The following is a 22,476-nucleotide window of genomic DNA, read 5'->3' as shown; positions in this document are numbered from 1 at the left end:
GGAGGAAAAATGATAAAAAGTTCCAATGGAGAGATTTTTTTTCTCTTATTGGAATCATGGAATAGGGTGAGGTTTTTACTTTTTTGAGGAACTTAGAGCCCACTAAGAACATTTTCTGTATTGTCTGTAGTCAAGAAGACATCTGTTTACACCTGCTGACAAGAGAATACCTCGGATTCGAATAGAAACAAGACAAGCTGCAACCTTAGAAGGACAGAGAATTATTGTTGCTATTGATGGTTGGCCCAAGAATTCTAGATATCCTAATGTAAGTTATTTTTAGAGGACAGATGTTTTCTATAATATCTAAAAGAAAATCCATATGATGTGAAATTTGCACTTAAATTTAGTGTGTCCATTCTGATCATTTTGTTAATTTATATAAATAGTCCAATAAACTATGGTGTTATTTTCAACTAAATTAACCAAGTTAAAGTATTGTTTGCAATGGCTTGCTTGGCTGTGGCTATAAAAGGTAAATTCATGAAAAGGTGGATTTTTGTCACCAAGAAAAAAAAATCAACAGTTCCTAGAATTTAAATCCTTCTTACCATTTGCATTCTAAAAAAAATTCTTGACAGAAATAGCTGCTATATTTTTAAACACAGTTGAAGCCCACAGGGCCATAGGAAATAAATAGATTCAAAGACTCTGATGTTACATACTGAACATCTTTGGAAGTCTCTCCATCTCCAGTTTTCCCATTTGTTCCTTGGAGGACACTTTCTACCCCATGCCCTGGGTTATTTTAGGAATAGTAAATTGTGAAAAGCATTTCAGTAACAGTAACTTAATAAGAATGTATTTCTGGTCATAAAAGAATTGTAAAATATGTCTTCTGAAATAATTGTTATTTTTAGGGTCACTTCGTAAAAAATTTAGGGTCTGTTGGCGATAAAGAGACGGAAACCGAAGTTCTACTCCTTGAACATGATGTTCCCCATCAGCCCTTCTCCCAGGCTGTTCTGAGCTTCCTGCCAAAGATGCCCTGGAGCATCACTGAAGAGGTGAGAGAAAAATGTTGTCCAATGAGCGGTGCCCATTTAGGGGAAAAGTGGGGCCTCAGCTGTGCACCAGTGCAGCTCCTGCCATGTTTGCTGCTCCTTCCAATGAGAGATGCTCACTGGGTGTTATTTTTACCCTTTTTTAGTTGAAACATCTATAACGTTTTAAGCAAAATGAGAAAACTGAGTTTTTTCCCCTTATTTATCAATCATTTTGCACTGGCCAAAATACTTTTAAGTATCTAAAAAAAAAAACTTATACTTGACCAGAAATTAAACTCTCAGAAAACAGGGAAATTGTATATTTTGGGTTTGCCAGGGTAAGTAAAGGGTCTAGATATGTTCAAATAAGATTAACTTTAGTCTCAATTTATATTTGAACTGAGATGGGAAAAATGGAATATGTATGTATTTTAATAACTGACTTATTAATATATGAAGTATCACATATAAATTTGGGTGACTTTGAGGACTCTTGTGGAGAATTTACAGGAGCGCTTGGGAAAGAATCATGCAGGACTGAAATAGCATAGATGGATTGTAATCATACTGTTAGAGGGAGTTACCCACCTCAGTGAGGTGCAGGTAAAAAAAAAAATGAAAAAATAAAAATAGATGCATATATATGTGTACATATTTTTAAAAAATTTTTTTTCTTTTTTTTTTGGAGGTCAATTGGGGTTAAGTGACTTGCCCAAAGTCACACGGCTAGTTTTTGTGTTAGGTGTCTGAGGCCAGATTTGAACTTAGGTCCTCCTGAGTCCAGGGCTGGTGCTCTATTCACTGCGCCACCAAGCCGCCCCATATACATATATTTTAAAGTAGTATAATAAAGTCTCGGGACTTCAAGAAGTCATAATTTCATTAGTATGGATTCTCCCTCCTCTGATACAAATTGAAATCCTGTAACTAACTTAATAGGTGGTATCACAGAGTTGCTATAAGTGGAAAAATGGAGGCCTTCACCAGTTGCCCTGAAGGCCCCCCTAGTCTGCCACAGCCTCTCAGAGCTTAGACTCTGCTGGTGTAACTTTGAAGACCAAGGGTAACCTGGACCACAGTGTAGCGCTGAAGTGAGTCATAATAAGTTAAAGTATATAGCTCTTCCCCCAACTGTTAGATTATTGCTATGTATAATATCTCTTCTTTTTATGTCATCTCATAGGACATGAAGAATAGAGAAGATCTGAGGCATCTTTGTGTTTGTAGTGTGGATCCTCCAAAGTGTACAGACATAGATGATGCTTTACATTGTCGAGAGCTTGAAAATGGAAATCTAGAGGTATTAATTTTACAGCATTCTTTTTGCTGGAGATGGTAGTTCTATAGCTTGTGTTCAGGTAGAACTTTGCCCAAACAATTTTCATTTGACCTGGTAGAATTTATTTAAGTGCTACTATAAAGTGCTGTTTGGATTTGTATTATTAGATTAAAGTGTTAGGTGCATTGTACCATTTTTCTTTTTTGTTGAACTTCTTTCTCCTTAGATATCTTTTAGAAAAGTTAATGAATTATGCAGAATCTTGTCATGTTTTGCATTAACTTCTTGTCTTTTTGAGGTTGGTGTTCACATTGCAGATGTTAGCCACTTTATTCGACCAGGAAATGCTTTGGATCAAGAGTCAGCTAAAAGAGGAACAACCGTCTATCTTTGTGAAAAAGTAAATATTTTTCATTCAGCAAATATTTATAATATGCCTACTGTGTGAAAAGTACTGTAATGGGTGCTATGGGGGGATACAAAGAAGACTTAACACAATACGAACTAAAAGTGAAATTTTGATCAGTTTTAATTGTAACTTTTTTTTTAATGAAGATCACTTAAAGGATTTTAGACTAAAATTCTTTGAGAGATTTCCTAGACTGGAAAAGTATACTCTAGATTTAGTGAAGCCTTGGCTTATCAATGCATAACCCTACAGGTAGATATATATATATATATATATAGATAGATAGATAGATAGATAGATAGATATAGATATTTTGTGAAGTTAGGCATACTTGGATGACCTCTAGGCTATTTATTTCATGGAAAATATACCTCTTGTATTTGAGTATCTTAAATGGCAATTAGAGATAGTTCATCTCCTTTTTAATATTTGTTGCTTGGCTAGCTCAGAGCAGTCTGTGTTATCATAGAAATATAGAATTTACTAGAGGGAATTAGTCAGTAAGCATTTATTAAGCACTTCCTATGTGACAAGTCCTGTGCCAATCTCTGGGAATATGAGTATAAAGAACCCAGCAATGCTTATATCCAGGCACCTTACATTTGAATCAGGAGGCAATAAGTCCCTATGTAAATATATGCAGCATTAATTGAATATTAATAATTACAAGAGGAGGGGACTTTAGAGGTCATTTAGGCCTTCTCTTTTATAAGGTCACATCTGACTATACTGAAACAAAAAAACCAGGTTTACCAGAAGTGCCACTAATTCAAAGCTAAAGTATAAAATTTTTCTTTGTTTTAAAAAAATAAAATCAGCTCTGCCAGAGCTAGATTCCAGAACTCTTGAATACCATGTTGCCATAATTCCTCCTTTGTGTTTTAGAAATGTAGAAGTGTCATTAGGATTTCATGTTTGAAAAATGATTTTTCCTTTAATTCATAAAAATTTTATTTACCTTCCTATTCAGTATTTAATAGGAAAAAATGAATTAAATTTCATATAATACTGCAAAGTAATTTTTAAGGTTTTATTTCTGTCTTTTACAGAGAATTGATATGGTTCCAGAATTGCTTAGCTCTAACTTATGTTCCTTAAGATCGAATGTGGACAGGTATTTTTTCATAAGACTTAATCTTTATATTTAATGTTTATCACTTTTTATTTTAGTGATATTATCTGTTCTTTTTCCTAGACTAGCATTTTCATGTATTTGGGAAATGAATCACCATGCTGAAATTTTAAAAACCAGGTTTACCAAAAGTGCTATTAATTCAAAGGTAAAGTATAAAGTTTTTCTTTGTATTAAAAAAAAAAAACATTGCTTTTATAAAGATTGCCTTACAAAATTAACTTCACTTGAATCAGAAGGCTACAGAAAACACATTGCTAGCTTCCCCCAGTATTTTTTTTTTGCCTTTTTTTTTGGAGGGGCAATTGGGGTCTAAGTGACTTGCCCAAGGTCATACTGCTAGTAAGTGTTAAGTGTCTGAGAACTCAGGTCCTCCTGACTCCAGTATTCCTTTTACAAAATAACTCCCAACCTAGAGGTTTGAACTATCTACTTCATCACTGTGTTCCTGTTAGGGAGTAGCCAGACTGACAACAGTCATAATATTTCACTTGGCCTATTGAAAATTATATTGAAAGCTATAAAGTTTAGTGTTTCACAGGGTATTAGAATAACAAACTTCACATCCTTGTAGATTGGAAATTGGGATAAAGAATTTTAATTTTCTAGTGGATAGTGTTTCAGAAATACATTTAAAAGTTTATGTGGAATGCTGAATGTATTGTGACATAGAAATAGCATTATCCATATATGTGATCAGGGATTCTAAACCTTTAGCAGTCTCTTTTGCTTGTATTATAGCAAATTGCTAGTACTAGCCTGAAATCTGGGTGTAGGAAACAGCCAGTTAGGAGAAACAAGAGGAAGGAGGTGGGGAAATTCTTTTTCTTCTGGTCACAGAACCAGCCTCATGCAAAATTTTGAAATAAGCAGAATTTGTCTTTGTCACCATACTATCTTTCTGTCTGTTGGCGTCCATCCCGATCATACATTTTAGTGCCTTTCTCCATTATCCTCTCCCCTTCTCTCCACTTTATTCTGCCTGTCTATCTATAAAAGAGTTTCTCCCTTATACCCTTCTGTAGTGCCAATGTGATATTTATAGCACCCTGATCACACACAATCTAAAGACCGTGACTATAAATATTTCCACATGGTGCTCGATCACAGAATATAACAAACTCTCCATATAGAGGACAGAAGCAAGGTATTTATTTAGACACCGGAAAACCGAGTCCCCAAAGCAAGTAAGCCGATTCCATCATAGTAGTAATGAAGTTAACAAGCCATAACAACACAGAGATCCACAGCATCCTTTAGCCTTCTCACAAATCAGTATAAGATCAATATTTACTCACGAGCCTATCTGACTCCTTGATCCTCTCTCTTCTACCCTCTCTCTAGCTCTGACTCCCAGCTTCCTATAGGCTCTGCTCTGCCCTTTAGCAAACTCCTCCTACCACAGGCTCCATCCGACTGCATTCAGCCTATTATGGGGCAGAGTTTACTTTCAAAGCAGGGAAAGTTTTCAAATTTCCCCCAGGCCTGTTAAGTGTCAGGGAGTATCTTCAAATTCCCATTCCCATTGCATTCAGCCCCAAGATCTTTCATGTCCCTTATATAGCAAAAATACCTTAAGTATTAAGTACATTTTATAACATAGATTAATGAGAGTTTAGGGATAACTGGTATCAACAGAACTTTGCAACAGTATAACAGGGATAATAGGAAATAATCATATAAAACAATAGCAATTCCCCCCTAGGCCTATTAAGGGACAGGGAACATCTTCAAATTCCCATTCCCATTATACCTTCCTTTTCCTAATTCTTAATCTACACACCCTTCTTCTTAACAGTCCCTCCCTTATCCTATCCCTTACTCTCTTATTTCTTTATAAATTTAGAAGGTTTCTAGATCTATGTGTTGTTCCCTCTTTAACCCATTTTCAGTGAAGGTAAGGTTCCAGCACTACCAGCCCCCCCACTTCTTCTGTGTCAGTTCTTTCTTTCATGTTTCATTTGTATGAGAGAATTGCTTCTCTTTATCTTCCCCTACCCAGTTTTATTTTTTAGCATTACCCCATTGTACATAGCTCAGCCCAAACCTGTTTTTCAAACTACCCAAATAATGACAGTCATAAGAGTGCTGATAACATTTTCACATATAAGAAGTAAATGTTTTGACCTTATTGAATCCCATATAGTTGGTCTTTAATGTTTACCTTATATTTCTCTTGGATTGTCTGTTGAATTTTCCCTTAAGTTCTGCTCTTTATCACAAATACCTGAAAGTCTTTCAGTTCATTGAATGTCTTTTTTTTTTTTTAAATTCAGGATCAGGGCGGCCAGGTAGCACAGTGAGTAAGAGCACCGGCTCCAGTGTTGGGATGACCTGGGGATGGAATCTGGGCTCAGACACTTAGCACCCACCCAGAAACACCTGGTCGTGTAACCTTGAGCAAGTTGCTTAACCCCAAATGCTTAGGGGCGGCCAGGTGGCTCAGCGAGTAAAAGCACGGGCTCCAGTGTCGGGATGACCTGGGGATCGAATCCAGGCTCACATACTTAGCACCACACCCAGAAATGACTGGCCGTGTAATCTTGAGCAAGTTACTTAACCCCGATTGCTTTAAAAAAAAAAATTCAGGATTATATTTAACTTTGCTGGGTAAGTTATTTTTGTTTGCAGCCCCAGCTCTTTTGCTCTAAAAAAAGTAAGTGTTGTAAGACCCACTGTCTTTCAGTGTAGAAGCTACTAGGTGTTGTGTGATCCTGATTATAGCTCCGTAACGTTTAATTTGTTTTTCACTTGTTGCTTGCAATATTTTCTCTTTAACTTGGGAGCTTTTAAACTTGGCTATTAAATTTGTAAATATTAAATATTGTAAATTTTCCTCCTAGCGTCTCTTTTAGGAGGTGATTGGTGGATTTTTAAATTTTTTATTGTTTGTATTTCTGCTTTACCTTCTTGTTTTAGAACTTCAGGGCAATTTTCCTTAATGATTTCTTGTAATATTGTATCAAGATTGTTTTTTTGATCATAACTTTCAGGTAGTCCAACAGTTCTTACATTGTTTCTCCCCAAACTGTTCTCCAGATCAGTTTTTTTGATAAGATATTTCACATTTTCTTCTATTTTTTATTCTTTTGATTTTGTTTTATTATTTCTTGGTGTTTTATAAAATCATTAGCTTCTCTTTGCCCTATTCTAATTTCCAAGGAGTTAGTTAAGTTTTTATTCTTTTTCCCATTGAGACATTGTTAGATATTTTGTGGGCTATTTCATTTTTCTAATTATTTGCCTACTGAATATCATATGTTCAAAGAAAAAATTCTTTTATGGTTGCTTATGGTTACTAGAACAGTCCTTATATAGGCAGTTTCTCAGCTCTCATGACTTAGTATACCATGGTGATTCTTCAGTTTAATTAAAATCTAAAGTAACCATTTGCAAGGAGGGTGGGGGTAGCACCGAAATAAAATAATTTCTTTTCAGCTCAGTATAACATTGACTTTAGGTAGATAACAAAATTCTGCTCTGATAAATGCTTGGTTAATAGACTAGATATAGTACAATTGAAAGTTGGAATCTATACTCAATATTTCCTTTTCGTTATTGATTTTAAGCAGTTTGACATTATGGATTTTAGATTTCCACCTGAGATTGGAAGGCACAACTCTAATTTTCTTGTCCATAATTGTTACATTAATTCACAATTTCTTTTCCAGGCTTCCCTTACATATGCAGAAGCTCAAATGAGAATTGACTCAGCAACCATGAATGATGATATTACCACTAGTCTCCGTGGACTAAATAAACTAGCAAAAATTCTGAAGAGGCGGAGAATAGATGCAGGGTATATATTTTTTTTATTTGTTGGCTATATCTAACTTGGATACCATTCTTAAGCTAGTTTGTTAACCTTTTTTTGAAAGCCCATATATATCATATGTAATAGAGAAATGTATAATGATTTGTGGAGCACATATTTCAAATGTGTATTTAGTGCTGTATTTAAGTTTATTGCATATAAAGTATATAATACATGTATGTTAAATATGCATCATGTATATGTACATATCTACATCATAATTGCATGTTAAATACTACAGAGTATGTTATAGTGAGCTGGTGTTAGAACCAGGTAAGACTTGGATTCAAGTCTTATCTCTGACATGTACAGTTTCTATGACCCTGAACAAGTCACATAACCTCTCACTGCTCTAAGCAACTAAGATTATAAGTGGCAGAGATTGTGCTGAACTGCATTGGTAAAAGTGTTTTTCTTACCAGCAGTTTCTTACACCAGTGAGGTCACCAGTCCAATTTCTATCTCTAGCCTTCATTAACTGCTATACAATAATGCTTTTTGTAAAAAATAAAATTCTCCTCTAGTAGCATCATATCCATTAGCTAGAAACAAGCTGCATCCTCAGACCACCTAATAAAACCTGTGATTGTTCATTCTGGAGGAATTTTTGTCTAACAGTTCTAACTCTTTTTCTGATTCAGTAAATACTTGTTAAAAAAGACAAAGGTAAAGGATTTAAAAAAAAAAAACTTCAGGAGGAAGAAACTACTTACCTTTGGATGAGTTCTGATACATTTTCTTTTTGAAAGTCTCTTTTCTAGATTATTTAAATCTTTTCACTAAGGCTGATCTCACTAATTATTGTGCTTAATTAAAACAGTTAACCTTCCCAGAGGAGTAGTTGTATCCCAGACTAGGAATTTATAAACTCCAGTTGCTAGACTACAGAGGGTTTGCTATATTAAAGATCTTCCGGAAAGTTCTGTTGTATACATTTTGCAGTTATCAAAGAATTATTTTCAGATTCTGACAATAATAGGGTCATTTGACCAATTGTTTTTGGTCTTTTTCTTACAGGGCTTTGATACTTTCTTCTCCTGAAGTTCGATTTCATGTGGATAGTGAAACTCATGACCCTATAGATCTTCAGACAAAGGAACTTAGGTATGTTGTTTTTAAATAAAAGATGAATAAGATTTTGAGTTTCAACATGAACATTTAGGATTTACATTAATAGCTAACATAATCACTGGTAGTCTTCTCCACACACACGCACATGCACATGCACACATACGATGTTTTCCCTTGGTTAGATACTTAAGTGTATTTGTGATCTCATCAGTGCAGATATTCTCTCTGAACCCAAAGACACCTTCCCATTTGAAGTTCTTATGCATATCTCATGATAAACCCTCTCTAAAGATTGTAGTCCATTGAGCTAGGGGGTTTTCTCTGGGCCTTTTAATACTGGGTGCCAGAATAGTGTTCATGTTATCTGTTATCTCTTGGTCAACTTGGCAATTTCCTTTTCTCATCATTTCGTGGGCATCTTCTTTGCTTCTTTAGCATAATTTATTGAGAATATACTAAAGCCTGTATACACTTACCTTGAATCTCTCCGTTGACTTCCATAAAAATCATACCTTTTGTGTTATGGAGGTCTCCCTTTTTTCCTTTAAGTCTTTGTCAGTGGATCCTCTTTCCTCTCTTTGCTATTGTGGGGCTGTGGGTGTGAAATGTATTATATATAAAATTATACTACATATAAATTCTGACTTAGTTGCTGTATTGGTTGGTTCTGCTGAACTGCTCTTTGTTTCTTGTTTTTTTCTCTGTTATAAGGGTTGGTTTTTCCCCCCCGGGAGGGAAGAGAAGGGATGTTCAGAAATAAAAGGGATATTTTAAAAATCACTAAAATGTTTATTAATCATTTATTAAATGTTGTTTATTAAATATTTGTAAATCTGTACTTGTGGAGTGTAAACTTTAGCTAGTACTACCAAGACAGAAAAGTTTCTCAGGGTACTGGTAATAAATAAGTCTGTGGATGACATAGCCAACTGTAATGAATTAATTCATTAGTAATATTGGCCACTAAGTGGTTAATTACTTGGCCATGGTAATCCATGAAAGTAAGTAGCTGAAAAAATGAGAATGTTCTGATTCATTTTCTTAAAGTTAGGTATTACTGTGCTTATACTAACTTTTATTAGATTAGATTGCTTTAATTTTAAGTTGTTACCATTTCCCACATTTTCAGTTTTTGGCTGCTCCTAGTGCTCAAAAGTATTCCCGAGTCCATCTAGTTCAGTCTCTTCAAACAGATGAGGCAGCTGAGGCCCAGAGAGTTTTAATGATTTCCCCAGGTCAAGTAGCTGGTTTCTAAGGCAGGACCTGAACCCAAGTCTCATTCTTTCCTTTGGCTTCAGTATCATCTCTTTGTAGATGACTTCCAAATATAAATTTTAAATCCTAATCTCTCTTCTGAACTCCAGTGTCACCAAGAACTTTGAGCATATGAGGATATTCTACTCACAAGCCCCTTAGTATATATGCCCAGAAAAGGAAGTGGTTCAATTATGCTATAAAAAATGAAGAATAATAGTGGGACGACTTGAATAGTGTACTTTGAGATTCTTAGCACATTGAGTGGATTCTCCATTTTGGATTTATGGGAAGACATGCCCTTCATTAGACCCTATAAATCCTTCTAGCTAGCATTCTTTATCTCCTCTTTTCATTCAAATTCTTAGGTTAGAACAGAAACCAAGAGAAACATTTAATTATGAAAAACCATTACATATATGGGAGAGGCATAGTGTCAGAAAAGATAAAGGTATAAAGTTTTGTTCAGGGTAGAAATAAACATTGATTTTGATCTGGAAAGGACCATAAGCTGTCAGATTCAGTCTCCTGCTTTTACAGGTGAGTAAACTGAGTCCTAGAACTGAGGGACATCATCCTGAGAGAGGTGGTATTATTGCAACTGTCAAAATTGTAAGTGAAGGCAAGAACAGTGGGGAGCAAAGAAAGGCCCACCTTGTCAAATTGAGTTCTGGTAGTAGAGCCCTCAAGGATCCAAGATCATGATGGTGTTGAGGATGAAATGGCAGAGAAGGATTTTTTAAATTGCAATTTTTAAGTATGTGTGTATGGGTGTACATTTAACTAATGGGATAGTAGGACCATGAATTTAGATCTCAAAAAGACATCAGAGGTCATTTAGTCCAAGCACCTGCTTTGACAGATGAAGAACTTCAGGCCCAGAGAGGAGAAGGTCCCACAGCTAGGAAATGACAGAACTCAGATTCAAACCTGAGTTTCCTAACTTGAAGTCTAGCATTTTGTACTGGATATACTTGAAGCCTCCCTTTAGTTGTTAGTAAAAATAATGATGTGGTTTGTTAAATATTCCATTATGGTGTTATAAAATCTTAAGTTCTCTTTTCTGACATTCTTTTTTATTGACAGAGAAACAAATTCCATGGTGGAAGAATTTATGTTACTGGCCAATGTCTCTGTTGCAAAGAAAATCCATGAAGAATTTTCTGAACATGCCCTGCTTAGAAAACATCCTGCTCCTCCTCCATCAAATTATGACGTTCTTGTGAAGGCAGCTAAATCCAAAGTAAATACCTCCAGAATCAAGATTCTTGGATGTGACTCTCATTGTTTAAATAGTGAATCACTTATTCCAGGAGTGGGGAACCTATGGTCTTGAGGCTACATGTGACCTTCTAGGTCTTCAGTGTAGACCTTTGACTGAATCCAAACTTCACAGACACCCTATGTCTTAGCACAGTTGAAATGACTGGTACAAGAGTTTGCTTAAGTATAGTCTGTGATCTGGCAGAGATCACAGAACAGATAAGAAGAGGTGCTACAGAACTGCAGAAAGGCTCATGTTCAAAAGAGTATGTTATGGGAAGTTAGCATTATCTGGGAAAGGAAGTAGGAATTACACAAAGCCAGCATGGTTTTATTAAGAACAGGTCATTCTAATAACTCTTTCTTTTTTTTTTTTTTTACAAAGTTACTAGACTGACTAGATAAGGGAGGATGCCCTATATACAGTTTATGTAGTTATTTAAGCATGTAATAGTGTCTCACGTTTTTCTTTTTGAGAAGATGGAGCTATATTGATAAGTGGATTTAGAACAAGTTAAATGATCAGACTGAATGACTTATCATCAAGGTCAATTCAGGATGTCTTTAGTGGCATGCCCCAGTTATTTAATATTTTTATCAATAATTTGGATGAAGGCATAAGTGGCATGCCCAAGAAATTTGGAGATAATACTATATATATACTATATAATACTATATACTAATACTAATACAAAGCTAGACAGAGTGGAACACATTGTACGAAAGTTGAGATCCTGAAAGACCTCAGCAGGCTGAATGAAATAAGAGTTGTGGGTTTTAGTGCAATGTTAAGTTTTATGAGTGAACATTATGACAACCAAAAAAATATATATAATCTTGGGCTTATGGATTTGAGTTAAGCTGAATTCAGATGATTACACTATTGAGAAATACCTGAATTTGTTTTATTCTGTTATGCTGTCTGCATTTGTACTAATCAGTTCCTTACCTGAGCTAAGATCTTACAATGCACACTGTTCTGGGGAACTTGGGAGCATCACTCTTCCATAAGCTACAAGGATAGTAATAATCTAACTACAACATTTGCAGAGATAATGGATACTTTTCACAGTGGGGAGAGACAGTTGGCAGGTAATTTTAGGGCAAGCCTGGTTTGGATGCTACAGTGAGGTATTTAGTGTCAGAGAAAGGACATAGAAAAAAAAAGGCATATGGAAGTGGAAGAGAGCTACAAAATAAGAGGTAGAATGTTGAGAAATAGCATCGTGCACTCAAAGGGCTATTGAGTTTAGGGGTCTTGGGTTCAAATTCCACTTCAGATACAGTCACCAAATTCTCTGAACTAGTTTCCTCATCTATAAAATAGGGATAATATGCTTAGGATTAGTGTAATGAAAGTCCTTCGCAAAACTTTAAGGATGATAGATGTGGGAGTTTGGATATTAAATTAGAATAAGATTGTTGTATGTGTCCAATGGAAAGAACCCTAGCTTGGAAATACTTTGATTTAGCTACTCTCTACTTCTGTGACTTAGTGCAAGTCACTTAATCTCTTGGGGTCTCAGTTTCTTCATCAATAAAATGGAAGGCTTGACTAGGGTCAATCCCTGTTCTAAATCCTGTATTCCTAAATAACTTGGTCTGTTAAGAACTTGCACACTATTTAGCTGACCTAGAAGCTTAGGAAATAATAATGATAAGTGACAATAGAATGTTTTTAAAATTGGCAAAGCATTTAACATTTGAACTTACTCAGGGTCACAAAGCACTTAAATCTTCCTTGACTTTATCTAGTTTTGGTACTCTGCCACTATCAGGCTTTCTTCTCATTTTTTGTCTCTGGAAAGGGAGGAGGAAGACAAGACGAAGGCAGAAACTTTCTCCTCAGTACCACTACTTTTGCATTATTACTGCTTCTAATTCCTGTATCCCAAGTCTCAGAACTTAGGCTAGTATGATCATTTCACTACATTATTAGTTTAAAAGATATCCATCTCAGGGAGGCTAGGTGGCATAGTGAACAGAGCACTGGCCCTGGAGTCAGGAGGACCCGAGTTCAAATGCGGCCTCGGACACTAAGAGTAGCTGTGTGACCATGGACAAGTCAATTAACCCCAATTGCCCTCCAAAAAGTAAAAAAAAAAGATACTCATCCTTTAGTCTTAGAACTTTATCATTATTTATAATAATATTTTTATAATGAAATATGTGCAGAGTTCCAAACAACTAATTTTGAAACATACTTTAAAAATATCTGTTTGGAAATTGGAGTGGGCCTTTTTGAATTCCTTAATGAAAGTATATATTTGAAAGGTTAATTTAAAAATAAAAATGGAACAATGATATTTTTCCCCTTTTCTTTTCTTACAGAATTTGGACATTAAGACTGATTCAGCAAAGGCTTTGGCTGACTCATTAGACCAAGTGGAATCTCCTGATTTCCCATATCTAAACACACTATTCAGAATATTAGCCACTCGCTGTATGATGCAAGCAGTTTACTTCTGCTCTGGAATGGATAATGATTTTCATCATTATGGCTTAGCATCACCAATATACACACATTTTACTTCACCCATAAGAAGGTACTTTAGATCATAAAACTCAAAAGGAGAAAATAAAAGTGATTTATCAAGTTTTCTAAAAATAATTTTAATTAATTTTTAGTTTTCAACATTCACTTCCACCAGATTTTGAATTCCAAATTTTCTCCCCACCCCAAGATGGTGTGCATTCTGATTACGCCTTCCCCCAATCGACCCTCCCTTCTATCACTGCCTCCCCCCTGCCTTCTCTTAATAGAAGGGGATACCCTTTCCCTTCTGTTTTCCTGTAGGGCAAGATAGATTTCTATAACTCAGTGCCTGTATATCTTATTTCCCAGTTGCATGTAAAAATTATTTTAAACATTTGTTTTTAAAACTTTGAGTTCTGATTCTCTCCATTCCTCCCTCTTTACCCACCCTCATTGAGAAGGCAAGCAATCAATATAGGTTATACACATGTAATCAAGATGCATCAAGTTTTGATGGGAGTATTTTTAACCCTTATAAGAAAACTTGTTGGGGCAGCCAGGTAGCACAGCAAGTAAGAGCACCGGCCCCAGAGTCGGGATGATCTGGGATTGAATCTGGGCTCAGACACTTAGCACCCACCCAGAAACACCTGGCTGTGTAACCTTGAGCAAGTTATTTAACCCCAATTGCTTAGGGGCGGCCAGGTGGCCAGTGAGTAAGAGCACTGGCCCCAGAGTCAGGATGACCTGGGATCGAATCCGGGCTCAGATACTTAGCACCACACCCAGAAATAACTGGCCATGTAACCTTGAGCAAGTTACTTAACCCCAATTGCTTTAAAAAAAAAAGAAAAAAGAAATCTTGTTTGTTCTTTAGTTTTTGCAAGTATTTCTGCTTGCTATGTTAAAAGTATTTTTAAAAATTGCAATTCAAATCTAGAGTGTGATTATGTGCGTTCTGCAAAATGACATTTGAGACAATGTTGATGTGTGAAAATTATCTTTCTTTTCCTTATTTCTAAAGATATGCAGATATAATTGTCCATCGGCTTTTGGCAGTAGCTATCGGAGCAGACTCTACGTATCCAGATTTGACAAATAAACACAAACTAGCAGATTTGTGCAAAAATCTCAATTTCCGACACAAAATGGCGCAATATGCACAGCGAGCATCTGTCGCGTTTCATACACAGGTTAGTGTTTAATTTCATATAGTGATTAAAAGTAAAAATTGTATTCCTCCAAGATAAGAATATGCAATCATTCAGGATCCTTCAAATGTTATCAAAAAGAAAGAAAAAAAGGAAGGCTTTTGAGGATGCTACGTAATTGAAATAACATTATAGGCATGTGTCTTTTCTGAGCTCCTACTTCCACCATTCTAAAGATCAATAACTATTTTAAAATGAATTAGTTTATGATGATAATGATTTTTCCTTTCCCCTGTTGATTGTATTAGGGAAGTAAAACATTTCCATTTGGCATCAAGAAGAAACTTGACTCAATTAGAGCCTAGACAAGTCAGTACTCTGAGCCTTATTTTTCTCATCTTTAAAATGAAAGTGTTATACTTTATGACTTCTAAAGACCCTTTTGGCTCTAAATTTATGATCCTATGATTTTCCATTGGTAAAATGATTGGAAAAAATAAAAAACAATCACAAACTATGTGTAGTTGTCACTTGTATTTTAGTAACATTCAAAAATGTAACTAGTGTGATTTCGATTACTTGTTTTTAAAAGATTTTTCTTAATAACTGAAAGAAGTTTTCTATTTCTTACAGCTATTCTTCAAAAATAAAGAAATAGTGAATGAAGAGGCCTATATTTTGTTTGTAAGAAAGAATGCTATTGTGGTGTTAATTCCAAAATATGGTTTAGAGGGAACTGTATTTTTTGAGGAAAAAGACAAACCAAAACCAAGACTTGCTTATGATGAGGAGGTATGATATATATATATATATATTTTTTTTTTTCTTTTTGTCATACTTTGTCCCTGCATTGCACCTTATAGAAGAGTAATGACATCCATTGGATTTGGGGACCGAAATACCCCAGCCTAGAGAGTTGGCCAGGTTTGTGAGAGACAGTAACTTATCTCTTCATGGTGTCACAATAAGCCGATGTCAGAAGAAGACTTAAATTCAGGACTTCTTGAATTCCAAGGCAGCCCTTCTATATACTTGCCATCCTGTATATCACCTACATACAAAGAAATTAAAAAAAAAACTTTTATATTGTTTTACCTCAAGTCAGTGATTGCTTGTCCCTTCCATGGGAAGGGGAGAGCTCCTACTCCTTATTTCAGTTTCTCATGTATTTCTTTTCTCTCATCTCTCCTGTTGTTCCCAGTCACTCTTAGGATATCAGAGTATACCCCTCCACAGTTTATTTCTAGTCCTATGGGAAGATATGATCAATGAGTTAGCTGGTTTAGCTACAAATTCTGTTTTTTCTGGGCCAAAGTTGCTTAATTAAACCCCAAATTTAAGGGCAAGAAATGGTAATCAGCATAATATTTCAGTAACACTGATTCCTTTCTCTTGAGGATTTAGATGAATTCCATTTAAGGTTGAGAAAGTGAATAAGAATTGTTCAAAAGCATGTGGCCTCTGAGCTCCCTGGGTAGACCATAGTAATAATCTTCATTAAAGTATGGGTAGGGTGAGGAGAGAACAGGGAAGGAGGAGAAGACATTGTGTAAGTAAAATAACACGTTTGTTTTTATGGGTACCAGATCAACTATTGTACAAATTGCCCAGATCACATACTTGTTTATGATTGTGAAATATTTTAATTGAACAGACAGAAGATGTAATTGAAATGAAGTATTTTAATTGAAGCATATGTGAATAAGAATGAAGCTTCAAATGTCTGAAAGTAATAAAAAAGTTTTTAAAATATATTTTTAAAATTTAGATGCCCTCACTAAAAGTAGAAGATACAGAATTTCATATTTTTGATAGAGTTAAAGTGAAAATCACCTTAGACTCATCCAATCTTCAGCATCAGAAAATTCGTATGTCCCTAATAGAACCACAGGTAAGACTGATTTAAAAATAAATACTCATATTGTAGTAGAATAGCATGTGTGTACTACCTTTGTGGAAGATAGAAGAAAAGGATGTTTGTGGTCAGAAATTCTTTTAAAGCATCTCCTTCCCCCATCACACCCCACCTTATTTTGATGTTTGGGAGTTTCAAAATGGAAATGTCTTCAACTGTCATTTGTTATATCTCTTACATACAGTTTTGGATAATTAGATTGAATCAGTCACTTTAAAAGCTCCTGCCAGGCTAAGTGATGTTTCAGTATTTTAATCAAAAATGATTTTAAAATTTGACATAGTTTTTGATCCACACAAACTGAACTTGAATATAGGTTTATCTGGCTTTGGACAGATTCCTGAAAATTGACTACATTAATTACTTGTTTATCAAGCTTGTTTTCTATTAACTTCCATCATTGTTTCAGTAATATGTTCCCATTAGGGCATACAATAAAAAATTTTGAGTCCTAGCTTTAAAAAAAATCTAAAAAAGGGGGCAGCTACATGGCTCAGTGAATAAAGCACTGGCCTTGGAGTCAGGAAGACCTGAGTTCAAATGCAGCCTCAGACATTTGACACACTTATTAACTGTATGACCTTGGGCAAGTCACTTAACTCTAATTGCCTTGCCTTCCCCTTTCCAAAAATAAAACAAAACAAATTTAAAAAAAACTAGCAATTCACTTGACTTTTAAATAAATTACAATGTTGTGTATCAGTTTTTGTACTTTAAGGCCTTGTTTGCTACATATTTCTTTTTTACCTGTAGATAATTGCTTCTTTAGTTTTCTGTATTACTGTAACTGTGTTAGGGGCATTTTGTGTGGAAAGGGGAGGAGGGCATGAGAGGAGGAAAGGGCAAAGAGTTTGGTCTGAGAAAAATAAGAGCTGAAAATAAAAAAATCTGGCTTTTCATTTTGATATTTTCTAAAGAGATTAACATATTATCCATGAAAGAGGATAGGGGGTACAATGGCAGGAGGAGGGATAAAGGGGAAGTAAAAAGATTAGAGATCACTTAAATATTTAAGTCTTCTGTTTTCCACTCTACCCATCTTCCTCGACCACTCTTTATTAGAAATTTAGAAACAGCACTAGCAGAAATCAGGAAGTAAGTACGTAATTGCAATAAGCAAAATTTAGCACTGTGATTTGTTTTTGTTGGCCATTTATATTTTTAATTAATAACATCCAGTTTCTTATGCTTTTATAATTTTTTAATGACATCTTAATTTTTTTCCTCCCTCTGCATTCTGTTAGATACCAGGAATAAGTGTTCCTACCAATTCTACAGACTTGAACATTGATGAACCAGAAAAAAAGAGGAGTAAGCTAGAAAATTAGCTGTATCTGACAACAGAGACTGTGACAAAACTGATTTCCTTTTGTAAGATTGGGGAAGAACACTGGCAAGTTTCATGGTTAAAAGTATCAGGTGCAATTTTAATTTGTTGCTTTTAAAATGCATTTTAATCATTTTTAAAATTTGCATTTTTATTAAACAATTTCCTTCAAGTCTTTCCGTCATCTTTGAGAAAAGCACTTCTCTTTTCATTTTCTAGATGTAACAACTATTATTTATGCAGAAAAATTAAATTGAATACCCATCACTTACATACTGATAGGACAGCAACTTCAGGGACCAGATAAAGATCATTTAAATAAATTTACTACAGAAGTGCCAGTTACTTTACTGGCTTATTTTGGAGCATTCATCTCTTTATTGAAAAGCTGATTCGTTTGGCATAAATAATTCTGGATTTTTTAAACCGAGAGAAAAGAAGACCATCTTGGATTTAGAGGATAAAAAAGCAGAATATCATCTAAATGCCTAAAACTTTCAGAATGCTTAAGTATAATGGTAATTTATTCTCCCCCCAACCTTGAGGTGTCCCTTGCCTTCTGGCATCCTGGAGCTCATGTTTCAGTACCCCTTCTCAGAAAATTACAAGTCCCCATCCCACTTCATCTGTTACAGGAAACTGATCTGATTATACTGATCCATTCTAAGGTGTGAAGGACTGATTGCCTTCTCTTTAACATTTCAGAGAGAATTGCTTATTTGACCAAAATGAATTTTTAATTGGTAGGATTTCAAGTAATGTAGAAAGTCCTTTCAAATCTTTAGGTTTTTGTCTTTTTTAAATTAAATTCTTTGACTGTGTGGAGATCATGCCCTTTTAGCATACTTCTCAGTCTAAAATACCTCTAAGTAAAGTCAGCCTTAAGGAAAAGGAAGATGGATAGTACTATTTCATAGCAGAAAGAATACTGGACTAGGATTTAAGAAACCTAAGGTTCTAATTCAAGCTTTATTGTTACCTCATTGTGCATAATCTTAGACATTTGCATAATACTGAGCCTTTGGGGGCCTCAGTTTTCATATTTGAGGGTTAAGAAAGCTTCCAGCTTTGAAAGATACTTTATAGCACCTTCTCTTTAGGGAGATGAATAGTGGAGAGTAAGAAATTGTTCTTTGGCTTTTATGTACAACTTAATAGAATCTAGGAGACTGAATTTAGGATTCCTTGATATGGGATGCCAACAGCTTTTCTGGGAGCTTCCAGCTGTTAATTGTGGCTACCACCAGGTTTGGGAAAACTGGAACAAAGACCTTCTGGACTTAAGATTTTCTTCATGTAACAGCAACATCTTCCATTCTCCTATAAGGATTATACCCCGTAATTGGTTAACTGTTGAACATCCATTCTCTGGTTCCATACAGGAAGCAGAGTAGATGATTCCTCAGTGCTCCTGAATGATAGTAAATATAACTCAGGTGTCCTTAGGTTGAGGGGAGGGGAAAGGAGAGTTTCTAATCTCTTCCTGCCACAGTTCAAATCAGGTATCATTAAATGTAGGAATTTGTTTTATTTAAAAGCATTACTAATTTCTGTTCAGTTTGAATGATCATACTATTTGAGCACTAATCACAACTTTCTCTTTTGAGAATTAATACTTTCTTTAAAAATTCTTTATTGAATATGAATATAATGCATTTTGGTGCTGAAGGATGTGTTTAATGTAATCTGGCTTTGGTTTTTGTGCTCTTGTTAGTGGCCATGTATGGAAAGGTTCTGTGTATGTCTGAGAATGTGTATAATTATTTCTGTTCCCAGAGGTCTGTTACATATAACTTTTATAAAATTCTATCCTGGTACTTCTTATCTTTTGGTCAAACTTCTCTAAATCTGAGAGGGATACCTTGAGATCTCCAACTATTATAGTTTCATTATCTTTAATTCTGGAAGTAAAGATAATGGCATCAGATGCTATGCCATTTGATGCATATGTATTAAGTATTGATATTCTTTATCTGTGGTGCTTTAAGCATAATGTACTTTCTCTGTTTCTCTTTTTAAATCAAGTCTTATTATTAGTGTCTTTCCCATTCCCAGTTATAATTGTTAATTATTTATTTCCCTCTCTGTCTTATCCTTTTATACTTTCACATTTTTAAATCCTTGCTACTCTTTTTATAACAGAGTTGAGGAATGATGTTGAAATGTTGAGAGAAGTATCCTCAACATTACTTATCTATATTTTATATCATTTGCTTCTATTCACTATTGTGTTTCATTCCGAGCACCTAGTTACCAATCAGATTTACCCTCTCTTAATCCCCTCTATGGTTTCCCTTTCCCTACCTGATTCTCTGGAATTTAATTTCAGAGAGAGAGCAAGTATGAGAGAGAGAGAGAGAGCAAGTATGAGAGAGAGAGAGTTTAATCCTCATTTTTCCATTTCAGATCAAAGTGGTTAAGTTCAAGTGCAGCCTATTTTCATCCATTTCATTACTTGTATAGTGTGATTATTGAAATAATCTATTCTAGCTTCTTTTTCCGTTTTCTAGTGTGTTCTTCACTACTTTAAGATCAAAATATAGCAAAATTGCCCTATGTTTTATTCCTCAATGATTGTTGAAGACATTAAGCTTCTGAGATAATTTTTGTTTCCTCTCCCCCAGTTATTAATATTTCATCATGGTATAGTTCCTTCTAGTTCTAAGTAGTCCCTTAATAAGGAATATTTAGAAGTCCTCTATTTCATTGAAGGTCCATTTTCCCACCCATATGATTATACTGTTTCACTAAGTAAATTATTCTTTCACGTAAGCCATTATGTTTTGCTCTCTTTAGTATTTCAACCATTTCTCTCCTATGAAATGGTAATTTGCCAACTGTGGCTCCTTGATACTTGGAACTCTTTCTTTCTGATTGCTTATTCTCTCTCTCTCGCCCTACCTCCCCCAACCCCTCTTCATTTATTCTAACCTGGAAATTCTAGATTTTGGCTTTGACATTCCTAGTAGTTTTCCTTTGGGTTTTTTTTGTTGTTTTGCTTTTTGGAGGGGGAAAGGCCAGGACAGTTGGGGTTAAGTGATTTGCCCAAGGTCAAACAACTAGTGTTAAGTATCTGAGGCCAGATTGGAACTCAGGTCATCCTGACTCTAGGGCCAGTTCTGTATTTGCTGTGCCATGTAGCTACCCCAAGGGGGTTTCTTTTAGTGACCAGTGAATTCTTCCTATTTTCATTATTTCCTCTGGTACTAATAGGTCTAGGCAATTTTCATTCATGATTTTTTTTATAATTAAAATTTTCTTCAATTATCAAGCATTTTTTTTCTCTCCCTTGTGCCCTCCCCTTTTCTTCCCTCCAATAAAGCCTTGAAATAAATATGTATAGTCAGACAAAACATGTGCTTTTCCATGGCCTTTTGTGTAATTCTCAACTCTACTACTTTACAGACAGTAATGTTTAATCACCAGAAGAATGTTGGTGGATCTTTGTTCTGGGGAAAAGTTGGCTGTCATTAAAATAATTCTGTAGTTTCCTGAAGGCAATCCAGTACATTCTTTGGTTGAATTCTGGGCTTGGTTGTTTATTAGTTGTATCTATCCAGTATATAAATACCAATAACAGCTAAGTTCTCTATTCAACTTCATATTATCGCTTGTACCATAAACATTCTTCATCCATTTATCTTTTCTTGTATGAATAATTAAGCTGAACTCTGCATGACTGTGGATCTTTTTTTTGTAATCTGTATAATGTTACTGACAAATGGTAGCATCTGGAAGACCCCATCATATATAGCTTCTTTTATGTCTTTCAAGAATTTTTGAATTCTTTTATCATATGCAGAGGAGATACCTTTGTTTAATAAAGTATTAAGTGCCTACTACACACCAGGCATTGTACTAGGTGCCTGGGATACAAGTACAAGGAATGAAACAATCCCTTCTCACAAGGAGCTTACTTTCTAATGGGAGAGAAAAGTACATATAAAAATACATTCAATATAAATACAGTTAAGAGTCTTTAAGGGAGTTTTGTGAAAGCCTCTGTAATCCTCTGTACTTTCATCAAGAATGCCACCAATTCATATGTAGATCCTGCTAAAAAATCTGATGTAAGTAGGAGTGTCTGTGGGCTGGTGATTTTTGATGCTCTTGATTGCTTTTTTAAAGTTTGTAATAATAAAAGTCAAAGATTTGTATCTGTTACCTGTGATATCTTCCAGTTGCTGAACACCCTCACTCAGAATTGGGTTTCCTCTAGCACCAATCACCTATGTGTATACCTGGTGTTAGTTCAGCTACTTTTCTGATTTTTTATTTTTTTCAATACCATTTCCACTTCCTCTTGTAGGTAGCATTGCCGTAATTGTGATGTTTGAGACCAAATATGATTCCATGTGCTATGTATGTTCAACCATACTTAAACAGCCTTGCCAGCAGA

At 35.1% G+C, this 22,476-nt stretch overlaps 1 protein-coding gene across 2 annotated transcripts in view; it reads left to right on the top strand.

Moving 5' to 3' along the window:
- DIS3 (DIS3 homolog, exosome endoribonuclease and 3'-5' exoribonuclease) overlaps positions 1–22,241 on the top strand; it is a 45,277-nt gene extending 23,036 nt beyond the window's left edge. For both annotated transcript variants that reach the window (XM_069066779.1, XM_069066777.1), the window contains exons 8-21: positions 131–268; positions 861–1,007; positions 2,170–2,286; positions 2,564–2,665; positions 3,724–3,788; positions 3,870–3,954; positions 7,478–7,605; positions 8,638–8,724; positions 11,032–11,188; positions 13,540–13,754; positions 14,709–14,877; positions 15,469–15,627; positions 16,604–16,726; positions 17,995–22,241. In XM_069066779.1, the coding sequence (XP_068922880.1) occupies positions 131–268; positions 861–1,007; positions 2,170–2,286; positions 2,564–2,665; positions 3,724–3,788; positions 3,870–3,954; positions 7,478–7,605; positions 8,638–8,724; positions 11,032–11,188; positions 13,540–13,754; positions 14,709–14,877; positions 15,469–15,627; positions 16,604–16,726; positions 17,995–18,078 (1,776 nt within the window). In that variant the 3' untranslated portion in view covers positions 18,079–22,241. The remainder of the gene's footprint in view (positions 1–130; positions 269–860; positions 1,008–2,169; positions 2,287–2,563; positions 2,666–3,723; positions 3,789–3,869; positions 3,955–7,477; positions 7,606–8,637; positions 8,725–11,031; positions 11,189–13,539; positions 13,755–14,708; positions 14,878–15,468; positions 15,628–16,603; positions 16,727–17,994) is intronic.
- The last annotated feature ends 235 nt before the right edge of the window (positions 22,242–22,476 follow it).

This window comes from Petaurus breviceps, unplaced genomic scaffold, assembly GCF_028583685.1.
Source record: "Petaurus breviceps papuanus isolate PSGF00001 unplaced genomic scaffold, PetGlider_PUasm1.0 90730, whole genome shotgun sequence".
In the NCBI taxonomy this organism is placed as follows: domain Eukaryota; kingdom Metazoa; phylum Chordata; class Mammalia; order Diprotodontia; family Petauridae; genus Petaurus; species Petaurus breviceps.
Note: the sequence above shows the minus strand (reverse complement) of the source record. Positions and strands in the feature narration are given on the sequence as shown.